This window comes from Myotis daubentonii, chromosome 8 (assembly GCF_963259705.1).
Source record: "Myotis daubentonii chromosome 8, mMyoDau2.1, whole genome shotgun sequence".
In the NCBI taxonomy this organism is placed as follows: Eukaryota; Metazoa; Chordata; class Mammalia; order Chiroptera; family Vespertilionidae; genus Myotis; species Myotis daubentonii.
In genome coordinates, this window is record NC_081847.1 from 3,072,834 (window position 1) to 3,098,755 (window position 25,922).

General features: G+C 62.6%; 1 protein-coding gene across 1 annotated transcript; it reads right to left on the reverse strand.

Moving 5' to 3' along the window:
- Positions 1-2,854: 2,854 nt before the first annotated feature.
- Positions 2,855-24,399, reverse strand: COL20A1 (collagen type XX alpha 1 chain). Its single transcript, XM_059707486.1, has 36 exons — positions 24,139-24,399; positions 22,202-22,312; positions 18,932-19,075; positions 18,463-18,627; positions 18,103-18,219; positions 16,889-17,047; positions 16,450-16,569; positions 15,549-15,713; positions 14,962-15,126; positions 14,726-14,802; positions 14,394-14,588; positions 14,186-14,309; positions 13,880-14,019; positions 13,335-13,464; positions 12,974-13,116; positions 12,696-12,831; positions 12,142-12,284; positions 11,836-11,965; positions 10,831-10,869; positions 9,826-9,964; positions 9,387-9,529; positions 9,081-9,190; positions 8,501-8,659; positions 8,328-8,405; positions 7,861-7,947; positions 7,252-7,305; positions 6,461-6,556; positions 6,315-6,368; positions 6,176-6,229; positions 5,842-5,895; positions 5,149-5,220; positions 4,504-4,539; positions 4,342-4,408; positions 4,036-4,155; positions 3,320-3,430; positions 2,855-3,028 (listed from the first exon to the last, which is right to left on the reverse strand). The coding sequence occupies exons 1-36, from the start codon at positions 24,263-24,265 to the stop codon at positions 3,003-3,005; spliced, it is 3,990 nt and encodes a 1,329-aa protein (XP_059563469.1). The 5' UTR covers positions 24,266-24,399; the 3' UTR covers positions 2,855-3,002.
- Between the last annotated feature and the right edge of the window lie 1,523 nt (positions 24,400-25,922).

The window sequence follows — 25,922 nt, forward strand, 5'->3', positions numbered from 1 at the left end:
AGAGAGCAATGATGTGAGGGAGACACATCCATTGGTTGCTTTCCACGTGCACCCCGACTGGGGCCAGGGATCAAACCTGCCCTTGGCCGGGAATCGAACCTGAGACCCTTTGGTTTGCAGGCTGATGCTCTAATCACTGAGCACGCTAGCCAGGGCTACCATGTTTTTCTAATTAACTTCTGTGCCTGGTGTAGACAAGGGCAGAGCATCAATGTTTCTGATTCGAACCTCCAGCAGTTTCGAACCATTTGTTGAAAACACGGTCCTTCCCCAGTAAGATGCCTGGCAACGTGGCCCCTGATCTCCTGCTTCCTGGTTCCTTGCGTGTTGGTTCCTCTGGCCGCGGGAGCAGGAAGTGTGTCCTGTCTCGGACGCAGGGAGAGCTCACCTCCCGGGTCAGATGTGCCCTGACCTCTGCGCGCGGAGCAGCTCGGCCCTGCCTGGCCCACGGCCCTGCACAGGAGCGCTTCCCCAAGGCTGCTTGGACCTGGGCCGGAGCCCGTGCTTCTCCAGAGCTGCAGGAGTTGACAGAGACCCTCACAGGCCCCCAACAGAACTAGCGCCTTTGCTCAGCGGGAACCATCTAGAATTCTAGGCTGCTGCAGGCGACGGTCTGCGGAGGGCGAGGCTCTTCGAGCAGCCTGCACTTCCTGTGTGTCAGGTCACGTGTGACTCTGTTCGTCCGTCCGTCCGTCCTTCCTGCGGAATGCACCTCGCTTCCCACAGGTCTGCCTCCTGCGGCTCCTTAGACTCGGGGCCTGTTCGCTCCGTGAGGATTTTATGGGGTAAAATCTGTGCGCTTTTCCGTCAACACGTGGAGGCCATTGCCTCCCGCCTCTGCCTCAGCGGCCCTCATTCTGTGGGCGTTTAGAGACCGCTGCCTCTGTCGTATGCTTCGTGTGACTGACTATACATTTAAAAAATCAACCACTCTGGCACTCTGAGCCTTTTGATCTGAGACCATAACTTCCTCTAATTCTCAAATATTAAAAAAGCCACTTTTCAGCACTCACCGCGCTCGCTGGCCTCCCTAACCAGGGAGCCGCGGCCTGGGTGGTGCTCCGTCCTCTGCGCTGGGCGGCCCTGCCTGACCTTCAGCTGCGTTCGCTGGGCCCTGGTTGCCCCGCCCACCCTGCTGGTGTTCTCCCGGTGTGTTTTCTGCACACATTTCCCGTTGCCTTTTCCTGCCATTTTCATGCCATTAATGTCCACCCTCCCTCCGAGAAGACGCCGCAGTGTTCAGTTAGGGGCCGTGGGGACCCGCCTCCTCTCCTGCTCAGCTCCCAGGTGTCACACCTTCCCCTGAAGTCCTCCCCCCGACCTTACCAGGAGCACTGCGCACGATGAGGCGTGTGAGGCGTGTGCACACATGTGTGTTAGCAGCGGCGGGTGTGTATGGGAAAGTGTGTGTGCGTGTGCAGGTGTGTGCTGTGATGGCTTCACGTGGACCCCTGTGCAGCAGCCCACAGCTCAGGTCGGGGTCGAGAGGCAGGCAGGCTCATGTCTTTCTCAGCCTAGGCCGTACTCCATTTGGGCCAGCAGGTGGGGATCCTGTGCCCGGGGCGGCAGCAGAGGTCCTACGCCCACTCCAGCCTCGTTCCCAGGATGGTAGCTCATCCCCGTGGTGATCAAGAGGCATCTCCAGCCCTGGCCGGTGTCCCCAGGGGTTAGAGTATCAGTCCCAGCACCAAAGGGTCTCGAGTTCAATTCTTGGTCAAGGGCATGTACCTGGGTTGCAGGTTCGACCCCCAATCCCAGTCTGGGGCGTGAGAGAGGGAACCAATCGATGTCTCTCTCTCTCTCTCTCTCCCCCTCCTTCCTGCCCTTCTACTCCCTCTGAAAAGCAATGCAAAAACTATCCTCAGGTGATTAAATAAAGAGGTGTCTTCCTCACCTGCTGGCTCCTTGACCAAACACGCCACTGGCCCAGGGTCTTCCGGCCACGCTCTCTCTGGAGCGTCCCAACAGGTGGTCTCTGCACCCACACCCTCCGGCCTCGGAGATGAGCCGGGACTCAGTCCTGGGACGAGCCAGGCTGCCTTCATCCCCAGGGAAGCCAACCCCTTGGCTTCCACTCGCCTCCCCGATGGTGGTACCCACACTTCTGCCCCCATGAACACCAGACTCACCAACCCACCCACCTGCTCTTTACCACCTGGCTACTGGAGGCACCTGGAACCCGCTCTCCAGCCCAGGGCCTGTTCTTGGGGTCCCCCCCAACCAGTGGCCTAGCCAGCGGCCAGCCCCAAACCTGCCTGCCCACAGCCCAGCCAGCTCCATCTCAGTGGACAGCAGGTGAGGTCCCCAAGCTGGCTCTCAGGCGGTCACAGCAGTTCCCGCTCAGGGGCCCCGTGGCTCCCAGTGCCTCTTGGAAGAACCCAGACCTCCCCGAGCCCTGGGCTCGGCCCTTCTGCCATGCCGGTCCCGCCTGGCTGGCCCAGCCTCCGGCCTCTCGGGGCTGCGCCCCTGCTGGAGCCTCCTACCACGCCCCGCTGGGCTCCTGCCTCTGCCCCACTGTCTCTGTAGAAGCTCTTGGCCACTGGACATGAAGGAACCCCCACCCCAGATCCTGCTGGTGGTTAGGAAAGGACTTGGTGTGGAATCGGCCAGGCCCATAGCGATGAGAGTCCCAGGGGGGCAGGTGTGGATGGGAGGCTGCGGGGGCGGGGCTGAGACACATGGGCCTCTGAGGGTGGGCTGGGCACTGTTTTTAAAGCCCACCCCCACCCAGTGACCCAGCGTGTGGCTTAGACTGAGGGCCCTGGCCTGGCAGCACTGAGCTCTGGAGGCTCAGGCTGGGCTGCCTGCCTTCAGGGAAGGCGGGGAGCCCCAAGGCAGCAGGGAGACTGTGGGATTGAAGGTGGGAGTCTGACTCCATGATGAGGTTTATGGGGCGGAGGGAACGGTACAGAGGAGAGGTGCCGCCCTCGCTGCCCATCCGCCCGCCTCCAGCTCCTCCCACACTCTCCGGCTCCTCTGAGACTCCAGGGAAGAGGTGCAGGTCACTCCAGGCAGCAGGGAGAACGGCCTGGCAGGAGGGGAGAGGAGACCGGCAGGTCTGGGGGTGCAAGGGACAGCTGACCCCGGTCAGCCCGCTCAGCCCCACTGTCCGGCGAGCCCATCTGGGCCGTGAGCAGGGCAGAAACAAGGGGAGCCCTCTGCAGGACCCTGCCCCTCGGCCAGTGCTCCCTGGGCCCCCACTGCGCCTGCCTGGCCCAGGTGTCCTCCCTGGTGCACACTGCCCCCCTCCCTGAGTGCAGCCCCTGGCAGGGCCTCCCTGGGCTCCCACTAGGCAGGCTCCCCCAAAGCCCCCACGCACCTCCAGTACCTCCTCTCCCCAGGCCAGGTTCCCCTGCCCCTCCCAAGGATCCTGGAATCTTGCTCCCCTGTGGCTGAGGGCTGCCCACCTGAGCCAGGGCTGCGGGTGCACCTGAGAAGGAGGGGCGGCTGAGACTGAGGGCAGCAGATGGCAACACTACCTTTCTCTGGACCCTATTCTGACCCAGAGGAAGGTGAGTGCCTGGCAAGGGTGAAAGCTTGGGGTGGGGGTCCCTGAGTCCCAACAGGCCCCGATTGTGGGCTCAGTGGCTGAAGTTCAGGGTGAGGTGGGGCTGGTGGGGGAGGCATGGGGTGGGGTCTTCATGAGAGCGCCTGCCAGCCTGGTCTGGGCCCTGGCGGGCAGGGCTTCCCACAGGCAGGCCCCTCCCCTTCCCTCTCCCCCACCCACAGTGAAGTGCTGTTTCCCCCCACCCTCCCCATCTCCCCATTGAGGCTCCGAGCTCCGAGCTCCGTCTGCTCAGTCCCTCAATCAGCCTCTCCATCCACCTCAGCAGCTGAGCCATCTGGTTCCACAGCCCCAGCCAGAGGGGGTGGGAGGGTGCAGGAGAGGAGAGGGGGTGGAGGGCAGCGGTGGCCCTGAGCTCAGACTTCCTGGGAGAATGGGGGAGGGGCCGCTTTGAGGACTCCAGGAAGCCAGGCAGGTCCTGTGTCTCCCACCCAGCCAGCCCCAGGACACTGGGGAGGGGGAGCCAGTACCTCTGTCCTCAGGGCGGGAGCCACCATTTCCCCCTTCTCCAGGGAGCCCAGGGGCCTCCCAGATGGGCATGGGGAGCCGGGCACTCTTGTGGGGGAAGGAGTCCAACCTCCGCACATGCGCTGCAGGGGGGTAGGGGGGTGAGCGGGGGCTGTGGGGGTGTGGAAGTCCCCTGCCTCCCCAGGGCTCCCTGGTGCCTGTCCAGAAGAGTGGCCAGGCCAGGCTGGTTGCTGAGATTGGGTGGGGACAGAGACAGGGCCGGCGGGGGGCAGGGCTTGCGGGGGGCACCGGAGGCTCGGGGTCCTCACTCTGGATGATGGACTCGCAGGCCTGGCTCACAAGCTGGTAGATGGCAGCCCAGGACTGTGGCTCGCCCTATGAGGAGACGGGCCACAGCGCAGTCAGGGCAGGGTGGCGCTGTTGTCCCCCTGCACAGGAAGTGCCTGGGCCCCCAACACTGGCACACTTACCTTCTCTCCTCGCTCCCCCTTGGGCCCGGGCAGACCCTGAGTCAGAGGAAAAGGAGAGGGAAGTAAGCAGGGAGGAGCCCGGGCTGGCCACTCCCTCCCCCTCCTGACCCCCTCCCCCTCCTGACCCCGGCAGCCCTGACCCCTCGCAGCCTGGGGCTCGGTCCCTGGGGAGGGAGACCAGGCATTCAAGTCCCCACAGGGTGGGCACAATTTCTGCTCCTTGGAGGCTCGGAGGCATGAATCCCCAGCGGGCAAAGACCTGCCTCTCAGATGGGTTCGGTGCCCACGGCTGGGTCCCCCCCCCCCCCCCCCCCGGGAGAACAGCCCCCGGGCCTGAGCCAGCCAGGCCTGCACACAGCACATCCCTGTCCCTTCTCGCCTGCCTCCATCTTCCTGGCTTCCAGGAACCTGCTGGAACCCCATCCCTCCCCGCCCCCTAGAGCCCACAGGCCTATCACCTGCCCCCCACCTGCCTGTCTTGGGCCTGGCAGGGTCCCCCCACTTTCCCTGCTGCACACCAGCACAGGCCTCACTTCACACACATGTGGGCGCGGGAGGCCCCTGAGTATCAGCAACGCTGACTTTGCACATGTGTGCCCCTCCCCCCACTGTCTGTTGGGCTGTCCAGGTGTGGAGAGGACTTACCGTGGGCCCCACAGTCCCTGGGGGTCCTCGCTCCCCACTGGTCCCCCTGGCTCCCGCCGTGCCCGGGTAGCCCTGCTGAGACACAGAGGTCACAGGCTGCAGCCCCCAGCGAGTCTGGCCCCTCCTCCCTCTAGCCCTGGCCTGGTCAATCGGGTCCCCACTGTCCTGAACCCAGACCAGACCCCATGGCTTGTCCCCAGCTCCACAGGCCTGTTATTCCTGCAGGCTGTGCCTCATGTCCACCCCCGATGGGCAGCTTGGGCACGCAGCCCAGGACCCCTGCCCAGAGCAGCTCCCAGACACTGAGCTCAGCAGGGACCCCAGGAATGGCCAGCTTGGGAGGGAAGGTGCTTCTGAGTGAGGAGGGTCCCCAGCCCTCCAGTAGGCAGGGAGAAGGGCCTGCGGCCGCATCCCCAGCCAGGCCCACCGGGAGCTCTGGCATCTTCCTGCGATGTGGAATTGGGGTACAGGCATGACTGGGGCTGCCCAGCAGGGTGAGAAAGCCCCTCTCCAGCAGCCCTCCAGGGCACAGGACACTGCATGCCCGGCAGGGCCCAGGAAGGGCTGGCCCAGCAGAGTGAGGACTCCCAGGTCACCTTGTGGGGGTGACCACCCTCAGTTCAGCCCCAAGGAACCTCAGGGGGTGTGGGTAGGGATGGGCAGGGTTGGGCTCACGTGGGAGGTGGTGCCTACCCTAGGTCCAGGGGGTCCGGGCAGGCCAGTGGTGCCCTCCAGGCCTCTCATGCCCTGATGGCCAAGGAAGGGCGGGTTGGAGGGGGCTCGGATCCCACACATTCCTCCCAGGGCAGCCCACTCCTGGGAAGGGGTGCACCCCTGTGCCTCACTCTGAGAGCAGTGAGCCGGCCAAGTTCAGGGCCTGACCCCACCTTGCATGGGCTGGCATTCCCCTCCCCCCTGGCCAGGCCACGGGGTCGGGGCAGGATGGATGGGAGTGGGGTGAGAGAGAGGGGAAACCCCACCCCACAGCCTCCATCTCGAAACCCTCCCCAGCGGGCCTCTCCCCCACCTTCGGACCCTGGAGGCCAGCCTCCCCGGGGTCGCCCTGGTGGCCGGGGTCGCCCTGGAAGAGAGCAGAGGTGCTGGCGAGGCTGGGGCCAAGTCGGACCCAGAGCAGGCCCTGTCCCCGAGACCCTCCTGCCCACTACCTGCAGGCCCGGGAGTCCATGGTCCCCCTTCTCTCCTTTGACCCCTGGTGGACCCTGGAGGGGAAATATAGACTGAGCCCCAGGGCGAAGACTGGGGGCCTGGGAAGGGGGGTGGCAGTGGAGGAGGGAAGGGAGGCAACACCTACCACAGGTCCCTGGACAGTTCGACCCTGGGTCCCTGGTGACCCCTGATGACCTCCAGGACCTCGGGGTCCAGTCTGTCCAGGTGGCCCGGGCTCTCCCTGGAGACACGGGTGTTGCGGGGGGGGGGGGGGGTTGTTGAGAAGGCACCGGGCCGCTCCTGCAGTCCCCCCTTCCCCCGGTCCCGTAGCACCCTGCCTCTAGCCGGCCTGTGGTATCCAGACCAGGTTCACAGAGGTCTTCAACCCACGGCCACCCCTGGGGGGTTCCTGCTGCGACCCTACTACAGAGCCAGGAACTGGGCCTCGGCCGCTTCTCCAGGTCCCAGAGATGGGGAGTAAAGAAACCCCCGAACACCAGGGCACCTCACTACAACATAAACCAAACCTCTAAGGGGCAGACGACACCAACACTATTTAAACTGAGACTGCATGGAAAATGCTTTGAAATCATTTTTTGTGAATTAAGCATATCAATGCACCAAACTCCATGAAGAAAAAAACAAATTTTCTGTGAGTGTGAGTGTGAACATCAGCAAACCAGCGACCCCAGGGACGCGCCATTTTCATAAAACAGTCACTCCCAAGCCGCGTACAATGTCACACTGACCGCCAAGACCCTGGGTGACAGACGCGGTGCGGTGGGGAGCTGGGCCCTCCTGGGGAGGCACCTCGGTCCTGGGGGGAGCCCCCTGGCTGGTGGACCATGTGGGCTCCCCGCTGTGCTCTGGTGAATGTGCTGGGGGTCCTCCCCAGGAAGGTAGGATCCAGGCACCCCAGGACTCCCCAGGACTTACCCTGGGCCCGGGGAAGCCCTGCTGTCCTGAGGCTCCATTCCTGCCAGGGAGGCCCTGCAGAGGCATAGGCAGGGCTGAGCCCAGCATGGCCCTGGCTTCCAGTCCGGCCCTCGGGTAAAGGGCAGGGGCTTCCGGGTGCGGCCTCCATGCCGCTGGCCACTGTGCAGCCTCAGGGCAGGCAGCCTCTCTGGGGAGGGCTGCACCAAGAGCGTAGAGCCAGTGCTCACAGACCTGCCTTCCCACTGCAGCCGGCCCTGGAGCCTCCCTCAGGGGGTGCAGAGGGGCTGGACCTGCCCCAGGTGGGGGTCACGACCCTGCTGCAGGCGGGATGGTCCTGGAACTCCACCCCAGTCAGGAAAGATGGGACATGCTAGGTCCCACACCAGAGGAGGGCACGTCGGCTGGGAAGAGGGGCCAGGGGAAGGAAGGGACTTGCCAGGAGGGGCCCCATGGGCTGGGGGTGACAGGCAGCCATGTACAGTGCATTTCAGGGTGCGGCAGGCCTGGGGAAGGCTGCTCGGTCCAGGCTCCCAGCTAAGGGGGGCGGGAGGAGCCCCCTTCACCTGCCAGCGGCAGCAGATGTTGTCGGGGAGGGGCTGCTGGACTCACTGGAGGCCCTTGGGGTCCCGGGGGCCCAGGTATCTGCGAGGAGCAGGTGCAGGCGGAAGGGAAGGCAGGGCAGGTCTCTCCGTTCTTCTAGAAGAAAGGAGACCCATCGTTAAATGGACCCTCTCCCAGATCTTGTCTGACACCTGGGAGGCTGGGGGGGAGGGGAGGGGACCTGATCCTGGGGGCTGACCCCAGGCTGCCCAGCACACACCCCGGGGCAGGACACCCTCTCTCACTGCCACACGGGCCCCGGCATGGCCAAGCCTGGCATGGTACATGGGGAAGGCACAGAAAAGGGGCGGGGCCCTGAGTGCTGGGTTTTGGCCAGCTCCAGCCTGCTTTGTCCCCAGGGCCTCCCAGATGCTCCCAGAAGCCACCTCCTTCAGGAAGCCTGCCCAGATCTCCCCCAGCACCACGATGACTGGGACAGCCAGCCCCCCCAGACCCTGTGGCACTTGCCCACCTACCGACGCAGGGAGCTCGCAGCACCTGTCCTCCTCCGCCCAGGTGTCACTGCACACGATCTGCAGCATCTGGAGCTGCAGCTACAAGTCAGGGCGGGAGCTCGGTTGGCCAGATGTGGCTCAGGCAGGAGGGGCTGGGGATCTGAGTGGCCAGGCAGGATGAAGCCGAGGCTCACCACAGCCGAGCTGCTCCGGGGGCCCCGGGCCTTGGCCAGCCTCCCCAGCGTGATGAAGCCGGTGGCGGGAGGGCTGCCCGCCTCCCCGATGGGCCTCTCGGCCACCTTCCTACAGTCCACGTAGAGCTGGACCTTGGAGTGTCCCACGGCCACGTGCACCTACGAGACACCACAGAGTTTCCCCACAGCCCTGGCCAGGGGGGAGGAAGTACCCATCACTGGGGGCCCCACCCCACCCCAAGTCTCTGGGACCCCACCCCCTCCTGGGCCTCAGTTTCCCCTCTGTGAAATGGACGAAATGCACCCGCTCAGGCCCTTCTAGGATTTGCAGGAGCAGAGAAAAGGGCTGGGATGCTCTTCAACCCAAATTAAGGACGGGGCCCCACAGGATGCAGGGGCGGAGGGACCGCAGGGGCAGAGGTGGGCGCAGGGGCAGAGGTGGGCGGGCCAAGGCGGCCCCCGGCAAGGAGAGCTCCAGCGTGGCCGCGGCCCAGGGGAGTCTGCTCCAGGACACGGGGGGCATTGGAGGCTCTCGGGCAGATGAGGCTCAGGCTTCGGTCTATCCGGAACCTTCCAGGACCTTGTGGAAGCTCCCGAAGAATATCCTCCTCACTTCAGGCAGGTCAAAGGTCACCTCCCGCAAGGCCGCTCTGGGGTCGTGGCTGAAGTAGGTCAGGGACTTTCTGCCTGCTACGGGGCAGGGTGAGGAGCGAGTGAGACCCCCCACCCACGCGGGGGGGGGGGCAAGGCCAGTGTGGAGAGCAGCCCTGCCTCCTGATGGGGCATCAGCGCGAGCCTCGTCTGGAGGATCTGCTCAGGGTCACCAGCCAGTGAGGCTCCTAGGGACAGCCTGCCCCCCCCCCCCCGCTCGCCCCCCCCAACTGACCATCCAGCAGGACCCCGAGGACAGGTCGGAAGTCCTCGGCTGTCATCTGCCACAGCGCAAAGGCCTCGCGGGGCGTTTCGGGGAGGAGGCGCAGGAGGAAGACGACTGTGTGCTCAGGCGGGAGGGCGGCCGGGTGGATGTCGCTGTTGGGGCACAGGTTGGGGTCACCACGGGCCTGAGAGGGATGGGGTCTGGAGGGGCCACAGCTATTCCCCAGGGCCCAGACCCATGGGAACGAGATCTCTCCTGCCTCGGTTTCCCCACGCATAACAGGGTGTAAGGGACAGAACTCCCTCCGGGGCTGTTGGGAGATTCAACCAGAGGTGCTCTGAGGACGAGGCACAGCCCCTGCGGCCAGGACCGAAGGCCGCTCCATCCCAGCCAGGGTCACGATGCTGTGCCCCACACCCAGGCCACAGCCCACCGCCCGCTCGCCCACCTGGCTCGGCGTGTCAGCTGAGCGTCCCTGAAGAGGGTGAAGGTCCTGGTCGCGCCAAACGCGGAGGGGTCCATGGCCACCCCGCGGATGGAGGCGTACTCCCTCTCCACAAGCCCAAAGGCCGCCATGAGGTCAAAGCCTGGAGGGCCACGGTGCGGAGATCCAGGGACAGACAGGTGGGAGGCGAAGAGAAAGAAAAGCAGGTGTCAGGGTGCAGGGCAGGGGAGCCGTAGAGGGCACCCAAGGCCGAGAGCTCCGCGCCAAAATGGGGTGTGCCCACCTTCCTCCTGCTGCTGACTCGGCCGCCCCGGGCGCTGTCTGACCCGGCCCGCAGTCACGGATGCCCAGCAGAGTCTCACCGCCCACCGGACTTAGCCACTCAGAGCACCTGCCACTCCTCCAGTGCTGAGCGTACAAGTGAGCATGCAGCTCACCTCACTGGGTGCTCAGCGCCCGGGTGGGAGCGGACAGGAGTGACAGCCCGCCTGGCCCCACTTCTGGTCACAGGTGGGCCTGCCCTGCTTCGGGGTCTGAACGGTGCAGCCTCATTGCTCACTCTCGGAAGACCCCAGAGAGACTCAGCCATCAGGACAGGACGGGCTCCCCTCCCTGAACCCTGCTGACACCACCTCACCACCCCGCTCGGCAGAGCTGCCTGGCCACAGCTGGCGGCCACGTGTCAGCCGCGGGAGGGTCTCACACTCGCCAGGTGACTGGGGGGCCCCTCTCCCACTCAGAGCTTGGTCAGCAGTGGCTCAGGGGGGCTGCACAGGGCCCAGGGCCCCCGCTTGGCCTCTGCCCCACTGAGTCCTAGCTATGGCCTTGGACGGTGACCTTGCACAAGCCTCAGGAACCTAGACTGTGAACCTTGAGGTGCCTCCTGTAAAGGTGTGAGCCTGCCCGCCTAATGCCCTGTACTGTCCCCGGCCCTTTCCTAGGGGCCCGCGAGGAGGGGGGACAGGTCGGGGTCGGGAGTGAGAGCACCTGTCTCAGGACAGGACCTACCTGCAAGGGAGCCATCTGGGTGGAGGGCTGGGCAGGCTGCTGAGAGGAGACAGAAGGTCAGGGTCAGCTGGGAGGAGCCCCTGGGCAGTGGGCCTCCTGTGGCTGGAGAGGGGCTGGAGCCCAACTGCTGCCTCCCCTCTCGCAGGTCCTTGGGCCTGTTGTCCCCGTGCCTCAGGGACGGGGAGGGATGGGGTGGTGTCCCGTCATCACAGGGTCTTCACTTCCACCCCTGGAAGGCAGCACTCCCCATGGTGCTTCCGCTGACAGGGTATTGGCCACCCCGATGTGTCCCAAATGGCAGGGCCAGGGAGATGCCAGGGTGTGCGGACACGCCCCCCGGGATGCACGCCGTCCAGGGCGGTGCAGGCGTGGTCCACCGCCAGGCGCTCAGGGTGTTCTGGGGCGTGAAGGGCACTGAGTGCAGCAGCTGTCCACCGAGCAGTGAGGCCCCCGACCCCAGAGGCATTCAAGCCAAAACTACAGGACCATGGAGGGGACACAGAGGGAAGCTGAGGTGACCAGGCTGGCTGATGCCTGAGGGCCTTCGGCTCCCAGCGTCTGGGCCTGTCCACAGCACAGTGGTCCCTCCGCGTGGGCCTGGCCTGCAGGGGCAGGGCCCGGGAACACTGACACCACGTCCAGGTGTTGGGCGCCTCTCCTGGTCATCTGCCACGGCCTGTGCGCCCGCCCACCTGCCTGTCTGCGAGCTGCCCTGTGGGCTGCACAGCTGCCCTGACCTCGGCACAGATAGAGGGCAAGGACACGGTTCCCAGCTTTGGGCCTTGCGGACGAGGGGCCTGGCCAACCAGCGGGAGCTTTGCTGGTCTCAGCTGTCTCTACAGCGAAGTCTTCACGCAAAAACCCGATTCCCTTCTGCTGGACAGCAGCGCGGGCCCTGTGCTGGCAGCGACAGGGCCTACCGCCGGCGGAAGGGCCCCGGTTGAGTGGCCCCACAGTTCTGGGCGCTGGGGGCTGCCTGGGGCCTGGGGTTTCATGCCCACTCACCCGTTTGGCCTGTGGCAGTCACTGCCACACTCTCGCCTGCTCCGTACACTGCTGAGGCCAGGACCCTGTACTTGGTGGCTGCCAGCAGGTCAGGGAGCATCGCATGGCTCCTGGGTCCTGGAACAGAGACCTGGGGGCACAGCCCCTGAGCCACCCGCCACCGAGCACTCTGCTCACTTAGGCACCTCCGCTCCTTTGTCTGTGTCTCACCACGGAAGCGCGCGGCAGACAGGTGGCCACGCCTCCCCCCGCCACCAGGCCCCAGGCCCACGAGGGGCAATGGCTCCCTGATCCACCAAGACTCACTGATTTCTCTGGTCCGGAGCCTGAGGCCAGCATGTACGTGAGCCGGTAGTAGAGGACGTGGCCAGTGGGGGGCGTCCAGCTGACCCGTAGGCTGTTTGGTGACTCAGAAGCCAGGGTCAGGTTGGAGGGTGGGCTCCGGCTGACTGAAGGGCAGTGGGGGGTCAGCAAGGGCCGGGCCAAAAGGCAGCAACATGCTTCAGCACGCTCTGTGGCACGCCCTGCCATACCCCCACCCACGCCACCCTCCTACCCCATAGCCCCACCACCCTCACCTTCCCAACAGCCCATGACCCTCCCTCCCACCCCCCACCCCACACCCCCCACACCGGTACCACACCTGCAGCCCTGCGACCTCGGGCAGACAGGGCCCCAGGTCAGCTCTGAGACCACCTTGAGCACTGTGCCCACCAGGTGACTCGGACCCTCGGCCACCCTGGGACACCTGCCTGGAAGGCTGGGGCCTTGGTGAACTGCCTATGGGTGCCCCTGGGAGTGTGGGGCTGAGGCGGTCTGGGGCCCTGGGGCGGCGCCGCCCCCTGTAGCTGAGGGGTCACCTCGGGGGCTGTAGTGGAAGGACACGGGGTCGCTGTGGGCCCCGTCCCTGTAGGAGGCCAGGATGGTGATCTCGTGCTCCAAGGGCCCCCCCAGGCCGGGCAGGACGGCCGTGCACAGGCTCCCCGGGACGGAGATCTGTGGAGAGGAGGGGCAGGTGTCCACTCTGCGAGTGGTGGCCTCCCACGGGGCCTGGCTGGGCTGGGCAGGCCGGTCCCGAGATGCCACACTGGGTGGAGCCTAGGAGCTGGGATGGGCAGGGGTCTTCTCTCTCACATACCTCATGGGCCTTCCCGTCCCCCAGAGGCGTCCACTTGATCTGGTAGACCAGCACCCCGGACGCCGCTGCGGCCGCCCACGCCAGCCGGACCGCACCCCCAGGGAGCTCTGTCACGGACAGCTGGCTCGGGCTGGGGACTTTCCCTGGAAGAGGGCAGGGAGGCAGGCTGGACGGCAGGGCCTGCGCCACCCCCTGGGGTGACTCATCAGAAGGGCCTCACTGCCTGTTAGAGAGGTTTTGCTGACTCGAGTCACACTTAGGGGCCAAAGGGACCCCCATTTTCCATGTGGGGGCTGTGCCCACATTCCCATCCTCCTCAGACTGGGCCCCGACTGCACACCGGCGGCTCCGGAGGACTCACGTGTGGTCAGGCGGCCGGTCGTGGTGGAGGAGCCGCCCCCAGGGTAGAGGCGGGTGACGCGGACAGTGTAGGTAGTGGAGGAGGAGAGGGGGCCCAGGGTGACCGAGGTGGCATTGCCAGGAGCCTCTATCTGTGAGGGGGGGCCATACGAGTGGGGCCTGGAGCTGACCCTTCAAGCTGGGAGCAGGCATCCCCTGCCTAGATGGAGACCCAGGCCCCGGCCCACTGCCCAGGACAGCCCATGGCCTCGCCCCGAATGGGGAGGGGGCGCAGGTCTCCCACACGATGGCAGGGCCTCCTGGGGCTTCCCCATCCCCCAAACACCCCTGACAGCACTCCGGGCCCCAAGCCTCATCAGGGCTGTCATTCACCGTCATTCTTTGCTTCACACATGTCCCCCCAACCCCTGCCAGATTGGGGCCCCCAAGGGCAGGGACGGTGTCAGTGCTCTGTGAATACAGGGCGGGCAGCTGGGGTGCTGGGCCCCGTGGACGCTTCAGCACCCTGGACGCCAGTTCCCCCACAGGACATCAGCCTGCTCTCACCTGCCCCGAGTGGCTGCCCTTGCTGGACAAGTAGCTGACCCTGAACAGCTGCACCGGCCTCAGGGTGCCTTCCCAGGACACACGGGCCGAGTCATGGCTCACGTCTGAGAAGATCAGGGGTGTGGGGGGAGCCAGGGGAGCTGTGGACACAGCAAGGCTTCAGGGACCAGCAGCCACTCCCCTTCCCACCCCCAAGTGAATGGGGGAAGCATGGGCGATGGCCAGGCCAGTGGGGCCACCAGACAGGGACCCCATGGAAGGCCTCTGCCCACTGGTGGGTGGCAGACGGGGGAGGTGGGCACTCACGGGTCCTGGCGTGGATGCCCCGGGCTTCACTGGCCTGTGCACCTTGCAGGCTCTGCACCCAGATGTCATAGTCCCTGCCTGGCTCCAGGCTACCCAGCAGCACCTCCGGCTGCCCAACCTGCACCTGGGGGGGCACTTCCATTAGCCCCTGCTCACCTCGCTCCCCACCCCATTGGCCCAGCTGCCTCCTCCACCCTCTGTCACACACCTCTCTGTCCTCCTCCTCGCCCTTAGGGGAGGCCAGCGAGTACCGCACCAGGTATTGGGTGGCCCCCGCCGAGGGCTGCCAGGTGAGGTGGATGGTTCTGGGCGTCACTGTGGCCAGGGCGAGTGCCTGGGGCGGAGGCAGAGGCACTGGAAGGGGGGCACCACAGGAGAAAGCATCACAGATCAGGGACACGGGCTGGAGGACAGCCCTGCGGGCACCCACGATGACTCTGAGTCTCTGTCCCCAAACTTCACCCTGGGCCAAGTTTCCAGCTCACAGCTCTGGGGAAAGCCACCCGCGAGTTGCTGTTTGGGGTGGGAGAGCCATGGTACCCAAGGGGTAAAGAGCCCCTGGGGAAGCCAGAGGCAGCTGGCATAGAGACTCTTCCTGCTCCCCCTGGTGGCCACTTCTAGGAAAAACAGGTGTTCCCCAGGTGGGAGCTGCAGACCCACGCAGGGCCAGGGGTAAGGGGTGGGAGAGGTTTTGGGGAGTCCTTACAGGGGAGGCAGGGCCTGGCCAGGCTTCAAGCATAGGTGACCTGCCCTGGAGTCCCCATCTGACAGCTCACCTGGACCAGGACGTGGGCTCCTGCCCTGGACCTGCTGGCAAACTAGGCGGCTGAGCAGGCCGGCCAGTGTGCTGAGCTGGGGGAAGTCCTGCACGTGGTGGACGGTGATGTCCAGTGGCGGGGACGCCAGGAGCCTCAGCTCAGCCTCATCAGCATTCTTCACACCTGCCCACGGGGCCCAGAGAATGGGAAGGGGCCCCATGGAGCCTTGTCACTGCTTACAATTGAAGCCATCCTGGTACCCAAGACTCCACAGGACCCAGGACTGGGTCATCTAACAGGGCCCCAGGAGAGATGACAGCTGGGGCTGGTGCAGAGGTGAGGTTGGGCGGGGATATGTTTATAGACATGCAAACTGGCCCATGCCCCACTGCCGTGACTGCAGCCTCCCTGCAGGTGCCCGCGGTGCTCAGAGCCTGGCGTGGGAACCATCACGCCCCCAGAACAGGGATGGGTCCTCCCATTTTGCAAACTCAGGGCTAAGGCTCAGAGAGGCCAGGGGACCTCCAGCCCCAGAGGGGGCGGAGCAGGCATGCAAACTCCCACCTGCACGGCTGTGAGAACTCTGCAGAGATCCGGCTGCTCACCCACAGCAAAGATGTCGACATCCAGGCTCTTGAGGATGCGGCCAGCAGCACAGGCATCGTCCTGGGACTTGCCGTCCGTCACGAGAATCACCACCTTGGCTGCCTCTGGGCGGGGACCAGCTGCAGGCCTCAGGTTCTGCTCCAGCACGTGGGTCAGGGCCAGGCCTTGGGAGCAACGGGGATCAAGTGCAGGGCCTCCGCCACCCATTCTCACCCTCTTCGCCCAAACCTCCTCCAGCCATTGGCGCCACGCTCTGCCCACTGTGTCAGTCCTGGACCCTCCAGGCTGGGGCGTCTGCAGGGCAGGGACACCTCCTCCCCTACCCTCAAAGGCACGGAGGCCCCCAGTGTGGGGAACAGGGAGGAGACTGTGTTGTGGGGACACCTCCAAGGAGTTGCTTCCAGCAAGGCCATGCCCACACCCACTGGCGGCCCCTTCCAGAAGCTTCTGTCTACCAGAGGAAACACTCACTTTCAGCAAAACCACCCACCAGAAACCACATTTTGGCCAGAAAGAAATGAGGGTGAGCCCGGCTGGTGAACTCAGTGGTTGAGCATCAACCTATGAACCAGGAGGTCAAGATTCAATTCCCCGTCAGGGCACATGCCGGGGTTTCAGGCTCCATCCCCAGTAGGGGGCGTGCAAGAGGCAGCCCATTGATGATTTCCTCTCATTATAGATGTTTCTATCTCCCTCTCTTTTCCTCTCTCTGAAGTTAATAAAAATTTAAAAAAAACTTTAAAAAATAAATGAGGGCGATTTGTCATTTACAAAGGTGAGAGTGGGGGTCAGCTCCGCCTGGCACCGGGCTGGTTTTATGCACAGATCTGCAAGTCTGGGAGGGGTATAGAGGGAGGCTGTGCGCAGGGCAGCATGCAGGGAGGGGCTGCAGGGGCAGACCTGTGAATGTGTTTCCCCCTCTGTAGAGGAGGCTGTGCACGGCTGCCAGCACCTCCTCCTTGGTGCTGAAGGTGTTCAGGTCCCACTCGGTCTGGGGGTCTCCACTGTACTGAGTCAGGCCTGAAAAGACAGGTGCGGGCATGGCTGCTGGAGTGCTGGGCGGAGGCAGGATGCACACAGCCTGGCTGCCCGGGGTCACTAGGGAGAGCACATGCTTGCAAAGCCCTTGCTTTCCACGCAGGATTCACCAGAATGTCCCCCCAGGAGCCAGTTGTCCCATCAGTATAGCTGGGGACCCCACCTGGCCTGGTGCTGCAGGCCACACCAGTCAGCATAAAGGTCTCCTCCCGCCCCTGGCCCACTTCACGCCTGCATGGGACCCAGGGAGAGACTGTGAGGACCACCAGGTGGGGCCTCAGGGCATGGGGCCAGAACCCACCTACTTGGACTTTATCCGGCCCAATTTCAAAGGGCTCGATGATGCTGGCCAGGAAGTCTTTGACCTGCTGGAAGTGACTGTGGCCAATACTCCAAGACCCGTCCACTAGGAAGATCATGTCGGCGGGTGTAGGAGGCATGCAATGGAACTGGAGGCCAGCTGGGTGGGCAAGGAAGGAGAGGTGTGGGCGAAGCCCACCACCACTGCAGGACGCCAAGCTGCTCTGAGCTGGGCTCTAGCCACCCAGGATCTCCTTCTCTGGATTAGCGGAGTGGCTGGGGCCACAGGGTTTTGGCCTCCGGCTGAGCCTTGGTGAGTCTTGGGGGACAGGTTCCAGAGGTGCTTGGATCTCACCAGACTCAGGAAACCCTGTGTGGACCTTGGGCCATGGGACCAGCCCCTCCAAGCCCATCAAAGAAGCTAATGGAGCCCCAGCAGCTCCGCCCTCCAGGAGCCTTGGCATGGCTGGCCACTGTGTGTTTGTCTATGTGAGGGCTACTATTCGAGATCAGCCCCCCGCCACACGCACACACGCACACACACACACACACACACTCACACTCACGCACACACACTCATACATTCGTGCACACACACACTCACGCACACACACTCACGCACACACACTCATACATTAGCACACACACTCATACATTCGCGCGCGCACACTCATACACTCGCACACACACTCACACATGCACAGACGCGCGCACACACACACTCACACTCACGCACACACACTCACACTCATGCACACACACTCATACACTCGCGCACACACTCACATACACCACACACACACACACACACACACACACACAGAGGCTGACACCCAGAGGCTTCCAAGGCAGGTCAACCGACTGGAGTGGGTGTGGTCAGTACCACGGACAGCTCCATCCTCCTGCTCTGGGCTGAGGTCTCAGCTCTGGCCTGAGGGCTTGTCCTGAGGACCCAGGAGCTCTAGAGACAAAGCCTTGTGACCCCTGTCTGGGGTTTGAGGCCCCCTGAGTTTAGCACAGAGACAGCACCTCCAGGCTGAGCCCAGAGTCAGGGTCAGAGGCCATGTGGAGGCTCCTGAGAAGGCAGGTGCAGTGAGACCATCTGATGAGGGAGACAGCCCTGCGCTCAGGACCTCGTGCAGGAAACGGCACACCTGCTCCAGGCCACACCGCCCTGCCCCTGCAAGCCACGGACTGGTGCCCTGGCCGTCTTACCTGGCGCCTCTCTGTTTCTCACAGACGTCCTGGGGCGGCTGGGCCTTTCTGGGCTGAGCTGAGCAGGGGCCTTCCCCCCGGGGCCTCTGGGGGAGCGTTGATCCTTGCCAGGAAATCCTGGGGGAGGTCACAGCTGTCACTTCTCACCTAAAACACTCAGGCTGGGGGATACCTGGGGGGTTGGGAGGATGGGACCAGGCACTGGGGCCCTGAGGACACCCGAGAGAATGACCTGCCCCGTGGGTTTGAGTGAGCCTCAGAGAGCGGCTAGAGAGCATGAGGTCAAATATCAGGAAGAAAGTTCTGGCCACGTGCAGAGAAAACATGAGACGCTGGACTCCTCTCCTCCCAGAAACTTACCCTCACCCCACCTGGACCCACCCAGAGTGGGCGGGTCTTGGCTTGGAGCCAAGATGACTCGGGGGTCAGGGTCCAGGCTCTCCATGTGGGAAGGTGTGGGCTCCAGAGCTGCCCCCAGGGGCCTCCAGCTGCTTCTGCTCGCATAGTGACTCCTCAAATCCTCGACTGCAGAGATGCAAGTGGCTGTCAGGACCCTACCAGGGAGCAGAGGCCTCGGGGGGCTGTGGACCTGTCCACACAACCCTCCCTGCAAGGGCACATCCCAGGCTCCATGGGACCCCCGATCCCATAGGAGACAGGTGGGGGGTCAGGAGTTATAATTGAGGCTCCTTGGCAGCCTCATGGGGAGCAGAGCTCAAATGCAGGCCTAGGCTGCCAGCCCAGAAGCATTGCCAGGGCTCAGCTATAGCCTCCTTGCCACACACTCACCCCCAGACACAGGAACCCGTGTGGGGGACAGTGGACTTACTCACAAACTCCCTCTGAGCCAGCAGGACATTCCCTGAGCCGGTGAGCTCAAAGATCTGCAAGGTGTACCCCTTGGAGGGGCTCAGGCCTCCCACTGTGGCCTTGGGAGTCTTGGTGGTCAGCATCACCTCCTGCTCCACGTCCCCTGGGATGGGGTTGGAAAGAGCTGGTGAGGCCAGCAAAGTGCGTGTATATGTGTGTGCCCACATGGGTATCCCATGTGTGTATATGTGTGTGTGCACGTGTGTCCAGGCTCCTCTTCATTCCGCACACACACTGCCCTGCTCGGGCGCCCACACCACACCCGGCCTTGGGGACTCTGGGGTCCTGGTGTGTTAGTACCAGCTGTTCTCACACTCACTCTGTCCCAGAAGTCTGTCATTCTTTCCTCCAACCCGACCCGTCCCCCAGCTGCACCCCACCTGCTATGTGCTAGACGCAGACTTCATGCAGTCTGAGCCTTGGACATGAGAACAGTCCACTCCCATGTTCCCCGCATACTCTTACAGGAGCTGAGCACATTTCCCAGGGAGAGCATGACACAGATCCCATGCGAGCAGCATTCACACATCAGCTCAGCAAGCACTGCCTTTGCCTGCAGTTCCACACCAGCTCGGGCTGCACGCTGGGCAGCGCCAGGCCTCAGCTCAGCAGGCACCCCTCCTGCTGCGTTACGAAACCCAACAGGCTGTGAAGAGTGGGAAGAAAGGACAGGACAAAGGTGGAATGAGTGTAACAAAACAAAAAAAAAAAGTAGGAAGATGAATATTTAAACCCAAGTCTGCAGGTCATTCGATGTAATAGAAATTGGAAAAAATGTTTCAATTAAAAGGCCAAGTCTGTCTCACTGTCTGAGAGCAACACCGGCTCTGCGCTCCTTGGAAGACGCACCTCAGATAAGTGAATAAGAGATCTCCCTGGACCAACACGATGGCACAGAAGGGAGAGCCTCCGTGAGAACACCACCAGCGAGCAGGAGGAAGCTCCGTGGTGAAGGGCCGTCTGCCAGGAAGACATGATTTAAACGGTGCCCCTCTAACAGCCTCAACATACAAAGCAACAAAGGTGAGGCAACAGAAAGACGCACCTACGACCACAGTAGGGGGTTTATGGATTAGTGGACTAAAAACCAGGGAGGATATAAAAGAATCACAGCAGATGTAAAGACACCCTACTGAACAGGAGACATATTGGCAAATCATATCTGATAAGGGGCTAGTGTCCAAAATATATAAAGAACGCATACAAATCAATAGCAAAACCCCCAAATCATCCAATTTAAAAATGGACAAAAACCTGAATAAACATTTCTCCAAAGAGTACATACAGGTACATGAAAAGATGCTCAAAGTCACTGATCATCAGAGAGGTGCAAATTAAAAAGACAATGAGGTATCACCTCACACCTGTCAGGATGGCTACCATCAACAAATCAACAAACAAGTGCTGGCCAGGATGCGGAGAAAAGGGAAGCTTTGTGCATTGCTGGTGGGAATGCAGACTGTGGAAAACAGTATGGAGGTTCATAAAAAAATTAAAAATGGCCCGGCCAGTATGGCTCTGTGGTTGAGCATCAACCTATGAACCAGGAGGTCACAGTTTGATTGGTCAGAGCACATGCCCGGGTTGCAGACTCGATCCCCAGTAGGGACATGAGGCAGCCGATGGATGTTTCTCATCGATGTTTCCATCTCTCTTTTCCTCTCCCTTCTTCTCTAAAAGTGAATAAAAACCTATTTAAAAACAAAACGAAACACTTAAAATGGAACTGTCTTGCCCTAGCAGTTTTGGCTCATGGATAAAGTGTCAGCCCATGGACTGAAGGGTCCCGGGTTTGATACTGGGCAAGGGCATGTGCGCATGTACCTCGGTTGCAAGCTTGATCCCCAAGCCTGGTCAGGGCGCGTGCAGGAGGCAACCAATCGATGTATCTCTCTCATAGTGATGTTTCTCTCTCTCCTCTGTCTCTCCTCCTCCCTTACTCTCTCTCTAAAAATGAATGGAAAAATATCCTCGGGTGGGGATTAGCAAAAATAAACAGGATCTACAGAACAAGCTGATTGATAAAATAAAATAAATGGAACTGCCTTTAGGCCCATCAACCCCACTTCTGAGTGTCCATGCGAAGGAAACTAGATCACTGTCTCCAGTGGGCACAGCGCCATGTCCAGTGAGCGCTGCTCACACAGCTGACGTCATTCACACTGTCCACAACCATGGACGAATGGCTATGGGAATGTGACAGGCACACATGGAATATTACTCAACCACAGAGACGAGGAAATCTTACCACTTTAAGAACATGGACGGACCGTGGAAGCATTATGCTAAGAAAAATAGGTCTAAGACCAATATTGCACAATCTCACTTATATGCGGAACCTAGAAACTCGTAGAGGAGATGGGACTGTGGCTGCGAGAGGTGGAGGGCTCGGGAGGGGACTGGAGGAAGGCACAGGTACAGACTCCCAGGTATAAGTCAGTCGAGGGTTGTAATGTACCAAACTGACTATGGCTGATGCTGGTCTAGGATACACAGGGAAGATGTTCAGAGAGTGAATCCTGTTTTCATCCTATCACTCTGCTGTATCTTGGAGAGAGGGTCACTGTGAGAGGCGGCTGCTGCAGTCCTTTCACTGCACATGTGAACCAACCCTGTAGGCTGTGCTGATATGCTCAGGGATGTCAGTTACTTCTCACTAAAACCGGGAAAGTATAAACGATTTGGAAAACGAGGGAGATGAATTTGGCTTCATGAAAATATTAGGAAACTACACCCAAGTCAAGGGGTTATTCCTGGGAGCAGAGGGCAGGTGGGACGGGGGGGGGGGGGGACTGTGGGCCCAGGACGGCCCCCTTCCCCCAGGGGCGAGCTCAGGCCCCGCATCACTTTCCGCCCGTCCCCGCGATGACACTCTTGTCCATGGGCTCTCCGTCGGCCATGTCTGCGGAGCTCTGGGCCAGCCTGTGCCGGCCTCCAGGACCCCTCGGCCTCCCTCCTGCCCCTGGAGGCCCTCCCAGCCACTAACATGCAGGATCCTGAAAGGGCTCTAGCTGAGCAGGGATCCACTGTTTCTTCAAAAGCCAGTAGCTGGGCGCCTTCTGCATGTGCCGGGCATGGGGTCACGTGGGAAACGTAAGATTCTCCTACTGCACGCCCCGCCCCAGCAAGGCACACAGCCACGTGGATGCTGAGACGCAGGCTTGGGCAGTGACAGCCGTGCACAGCCGCCTTCCATCCTCACAGCGGGTGGGGAGGTGCAGGGCCATACCTGCCATGGGCTTCACCTGCACCAGGTAGCCAAGGCCACCCCCCTCCGACTCCGTCCACTTGATCTGCAGCTGGTCCTCGGGCAGCACAGCTAGCTTCAGGCGGCCATTTGCTGGGGAGACAGGACGGGTGGTCAGGACTGACCCCCAGGAGCCACCCCAACAGCTGTGGGGGGCCAGGGGACCTGTCTGGTGTGAGGAGGCCTTGGCCCTACTGCGGGGACCTTGAGAAAATGAAGCCCAGCTCAGGGCTGGAGGGGGCCCGGGCCCTCCGAAGGGTCCAAGGTGCCAGGACCACCCCCACTGGCTCTCTGAGGGGTGTCCCCCTGCCCGGGCTGAGGCTAGCATCCCGGAGACACCATACTGCCCCGCAGGTGACAGCAGGCACTGAGCCAATTAGGCAGCTACACCTCCCTGGATTCCCTGCCAAGTCTGGGTGGGGGTGGGCGGTGGGAGAGGCAGCTGTGTGGCTACTGCAGACCCCCAGCTGCTGAGGTTACAGCGAGGTTCACACAGCCCCATGGGGTGGGCGCCCTGGAATGTGAGGGTGCCGTGAGGGTGCAGCTTGGAGGACAGGGAGCAGTGGTGGCCTGAGCCCGGGCATATCCTGACCTCCCAGGCAAGCTTCCGGGAGTTCCACCATGAGAGCAGCTATTTTTGGAAAATGGGGACAGAGATGGGCTTCTTCTGGCCGCCCCCTGAGAGCTGGGTGCGCGGGGAGGGGGACAGGGGCTGGGGGCACCCGTGCAGACACAATGATGCTTCAGAGCAGGAGCAGCTGAGCCTGCCTCCGGTGGGGGTGGGGGCGCTGCTCCCTGCAACTCCAGGCTGAAAGACAGGAATGTCTGGGGCTTTGAAAAGCCCACTTGTGAGCAGGGGCCCAGCTCTGGCTCATGAAGAGCCTCTGTGTGTCCGTGCCTCTGACGTGCTGGGGGAGGCACCCCATGCTGCCTCTCGGGTCCCGATGTTGGGGGTCTACACAGGATGCTGTGCAGACAGCGCCCCCTCCACAGGGCCATCCTCAGGGAAGGGCTGCCCCCGCAGCGTCTGCCAGAATCCTGCAGGGACCTGGTGAGGGGCTGCCCAGCAGAGTCCTGAACTCATTGTCATGGGGGCACTGAGTGACTTGACCCCACCTTGGTGTGGTCCTGTCCAAGCCCCCGACTGAGGGACGCCCCCAGGCGCAGTCACCAACCTGGTGCAAAACCAAACGAAGTCCTGCCACAAAAATAAGAAAGCAGGTGGCTCCCCTTGGCCTGGCTGTGCCGCACCCTGAGCAGAGCGGTCCTAGCCGTGACCCACGGGGTGAGCTGGGACAGCGGGAGGCCGCCCTGCCCTCACTCCCCAGGGGCTGCACGCTGGGCTAAGCTGGCTCCAGAGCCTCAGTCCCCGGATGCAGAGGCCATCCCAGCGCCCACTCACCCAGCTTTCCTGGGACAAACTCAGTCAAGATGCGACCCTTTTGGGGTGTCACAAACAACCCTGCAATGGACATTGACCCCTAAAGGGAAATGGAATAAATGCCCTATAAGATGTGGTCAGATGGAAGGCGCCACACAGAGCCAGGCCACGTGAAGGGCTGAGGGAGAGGCTGCTTGAATGTAGCTCCCCACGTGCCAAAAAAGCAGGGCGGGTCACCTTACTGCAGGTTTCTACTGTTTGTAAGGTGTTCATGGAATAATTAATAACAGAACATTAATATGAGAGAATTAGCTGCAGAGTATTAATACCTGTTTTAAAAAAATTAACCAGAAAACAGAAGCCTCCCCAAGGCAAGGTGAAAGGTCACAAGGCCAAAGGTGAAGCAGCCAGCTGGAGCCTAGACTTGGCAAAGGAGCAGATGACCCCTTGGGCCGTCTTGTCCCGTCTGCTCCGAGCACCAATTCCACCGGGACAGCCGCCACGGGGCCAAAGCAAAGTCCCCAGCCCTTGTCCTTACCTTGTTCCTGGCCAAGTCCCAGGGTGACACCCAGCCACAGGCAGAGGCAGACCCCTAAGTGGGGGTGCACGTGGGCACCCATGGTGCTCAGCCTGGGGAAGGAGAGGCCGCTCAGCCCTCTGTCCATCTGTCCCCTCCTGATGGCAAAGCCAGAGCTTCTCCATCCACAGCGGGGACTGTGCCCCCTCCAGACGTCCCTGGACGCTGCACCCTCAGCCGCTCGCCCCACCCACTGTGGCCGCGTCTGCAGGTCCCACAAGAGCTTTCTGAGCTAGAGGTCAGCCGCCCCTCTGCCAGCCACCCCGCCCCCGACGCTGGTTCAGCTGCAGCTGGGCCCCCATCCCGTCCTCAGGACTTCCCACGGCCAGCTGGCCAGCTCGCCAGCTCAGCCCTGACCCACGCTGCACTCACTCACTCGTCGCTAGACCAGACTGGGATGGCGCTGCCAGAGCCGAGGGGCCTAGGGAGGAACAGGCGGCTGGGGTAGGACCCAAGTTTGAGCAGAACCTCTGGGGAGAGCAGGCCTCTCGGTGGGGAGGAGAGGCCTGGGGAGGTGGAGTTGGGGTCATGGGGGAGCCCTCTGGGGGCACCCCTCCCTCCCAAGATGCCTCTGAGCCTCTGCTGACAGTACAGAGAGGACACTCAGGCCCTTGGCCACCCTCACCCAGTGCAGGGGTGGCTGAGCTCTTGGGCTCGTCAGGCTGTGAAGGGACCGGGGGCTATGTGGGTGCTCTGGGTGCCTGGGCCCTCCTGACCCACCATCTGAAGCAGATCCTTCTCTCCCCAGAAACCTGGCCTGACTCAGTTGGACCCCTTCCAGGGGCAGAGCCCTCCGCCCACCTCTGGAGCTCAGCTCCTCCCGGCTTCTCTGAAAGGTCCGGGTCACCCTCAGACCGGAGCTCATCCACCCAGCCCAGTGGCTCAGGCCGGTCACCAACCTGCTCCGTCCGCTCAGGTCCTGTTGCGGCCACAGGGAGGCCAGGGCTTATGAAGGCCCTTCCTCCAACATCACTGCCCCGCCCAGCGCTCAGCCTCCTCCTGCCCTGGCTCTCCACCCTTCCCATCAGCTGCCCAGGACCTTTCTCTAAGTGGGGCAGAGATCCCAGGGTAAAGGACCCCATCTCATGGTGTGGCGGGGACCCCACACCTTTATCCCCTCCCTCGACAGGGTCTGCCCCAAAGAGGGGCTCAGGAACAAAGGCCACCACAGATGGCCCTGGACACCAAGATGGGGGGCTGGGCATTGGTTTTCTCTGGCAGCGTGGACCCCAAAGGCCAGTCCTCCAGCATCACTCCCAGGTCAGGACCTCAAGCCCCTGGGTCTGTGCTGTGGTCCCAGTGCCCAGGCCCACGCCCACCCTCCTGGGAGCCCCCTCTGCACAGGCCGCCTCGCTAGCACCCTCCGCAGTCTGCAGCCTCAGCCATACCCTCCCAGCCAACCCAGATGGTCCCGCAGCCTGGCAGACCTGACCCCAGGAATCAGCGCCTCGATGGGGTGCCCACCCCCACCCTCATCCCCACCCAGCCCAGGTAGTTGAGATGGGCAGGCCTGACCTCTGGGTGCTCTCAGGACTCTCTGGGCTCAGCTTTTGCAGGCAGAGGTATTTTGGGGGGAGGCAGGCACAGAAAGCACAGGTCCTCAGGTTAGAGGGAGATTCGCTGGAGGCTGGGGCACATGGCGGGGGGGGGGGGGGGCGGGGGGCTAAGGGCAGGGCTGGCCCTCCCCAGACCCCTACCTTGCCCATGGTCCCAGAGCACTGAAGCCTCAAGCACAGGCGAGGCTG

Excerpts from the sequence above, each read along its gene's own strand:
- COL20A1 (XM_059707486.1), bottom strand. The coding sequence starts at position 24,265 with ATGGACAGAGGGCTGAGCGGCCTCTCCTTCCCCAGGCTGAGCACCATG. Across the intron at positions 9,530-9,825 it reads CAGCTGACACGCCGAGCCAG|CGACATCCACCCGGCCGCCC; the intron begins GTGGGCGAGCGG and ends GTGCCCCAACAG. Across the intron at positions 4,540-5,148 it reads CAGGGACTGTGGGGCCCACG|GGTCTGCCCGGGCCCAAGGG; the intron begins GTAAGTCCTCTC and ends CCTCTGACTCAG.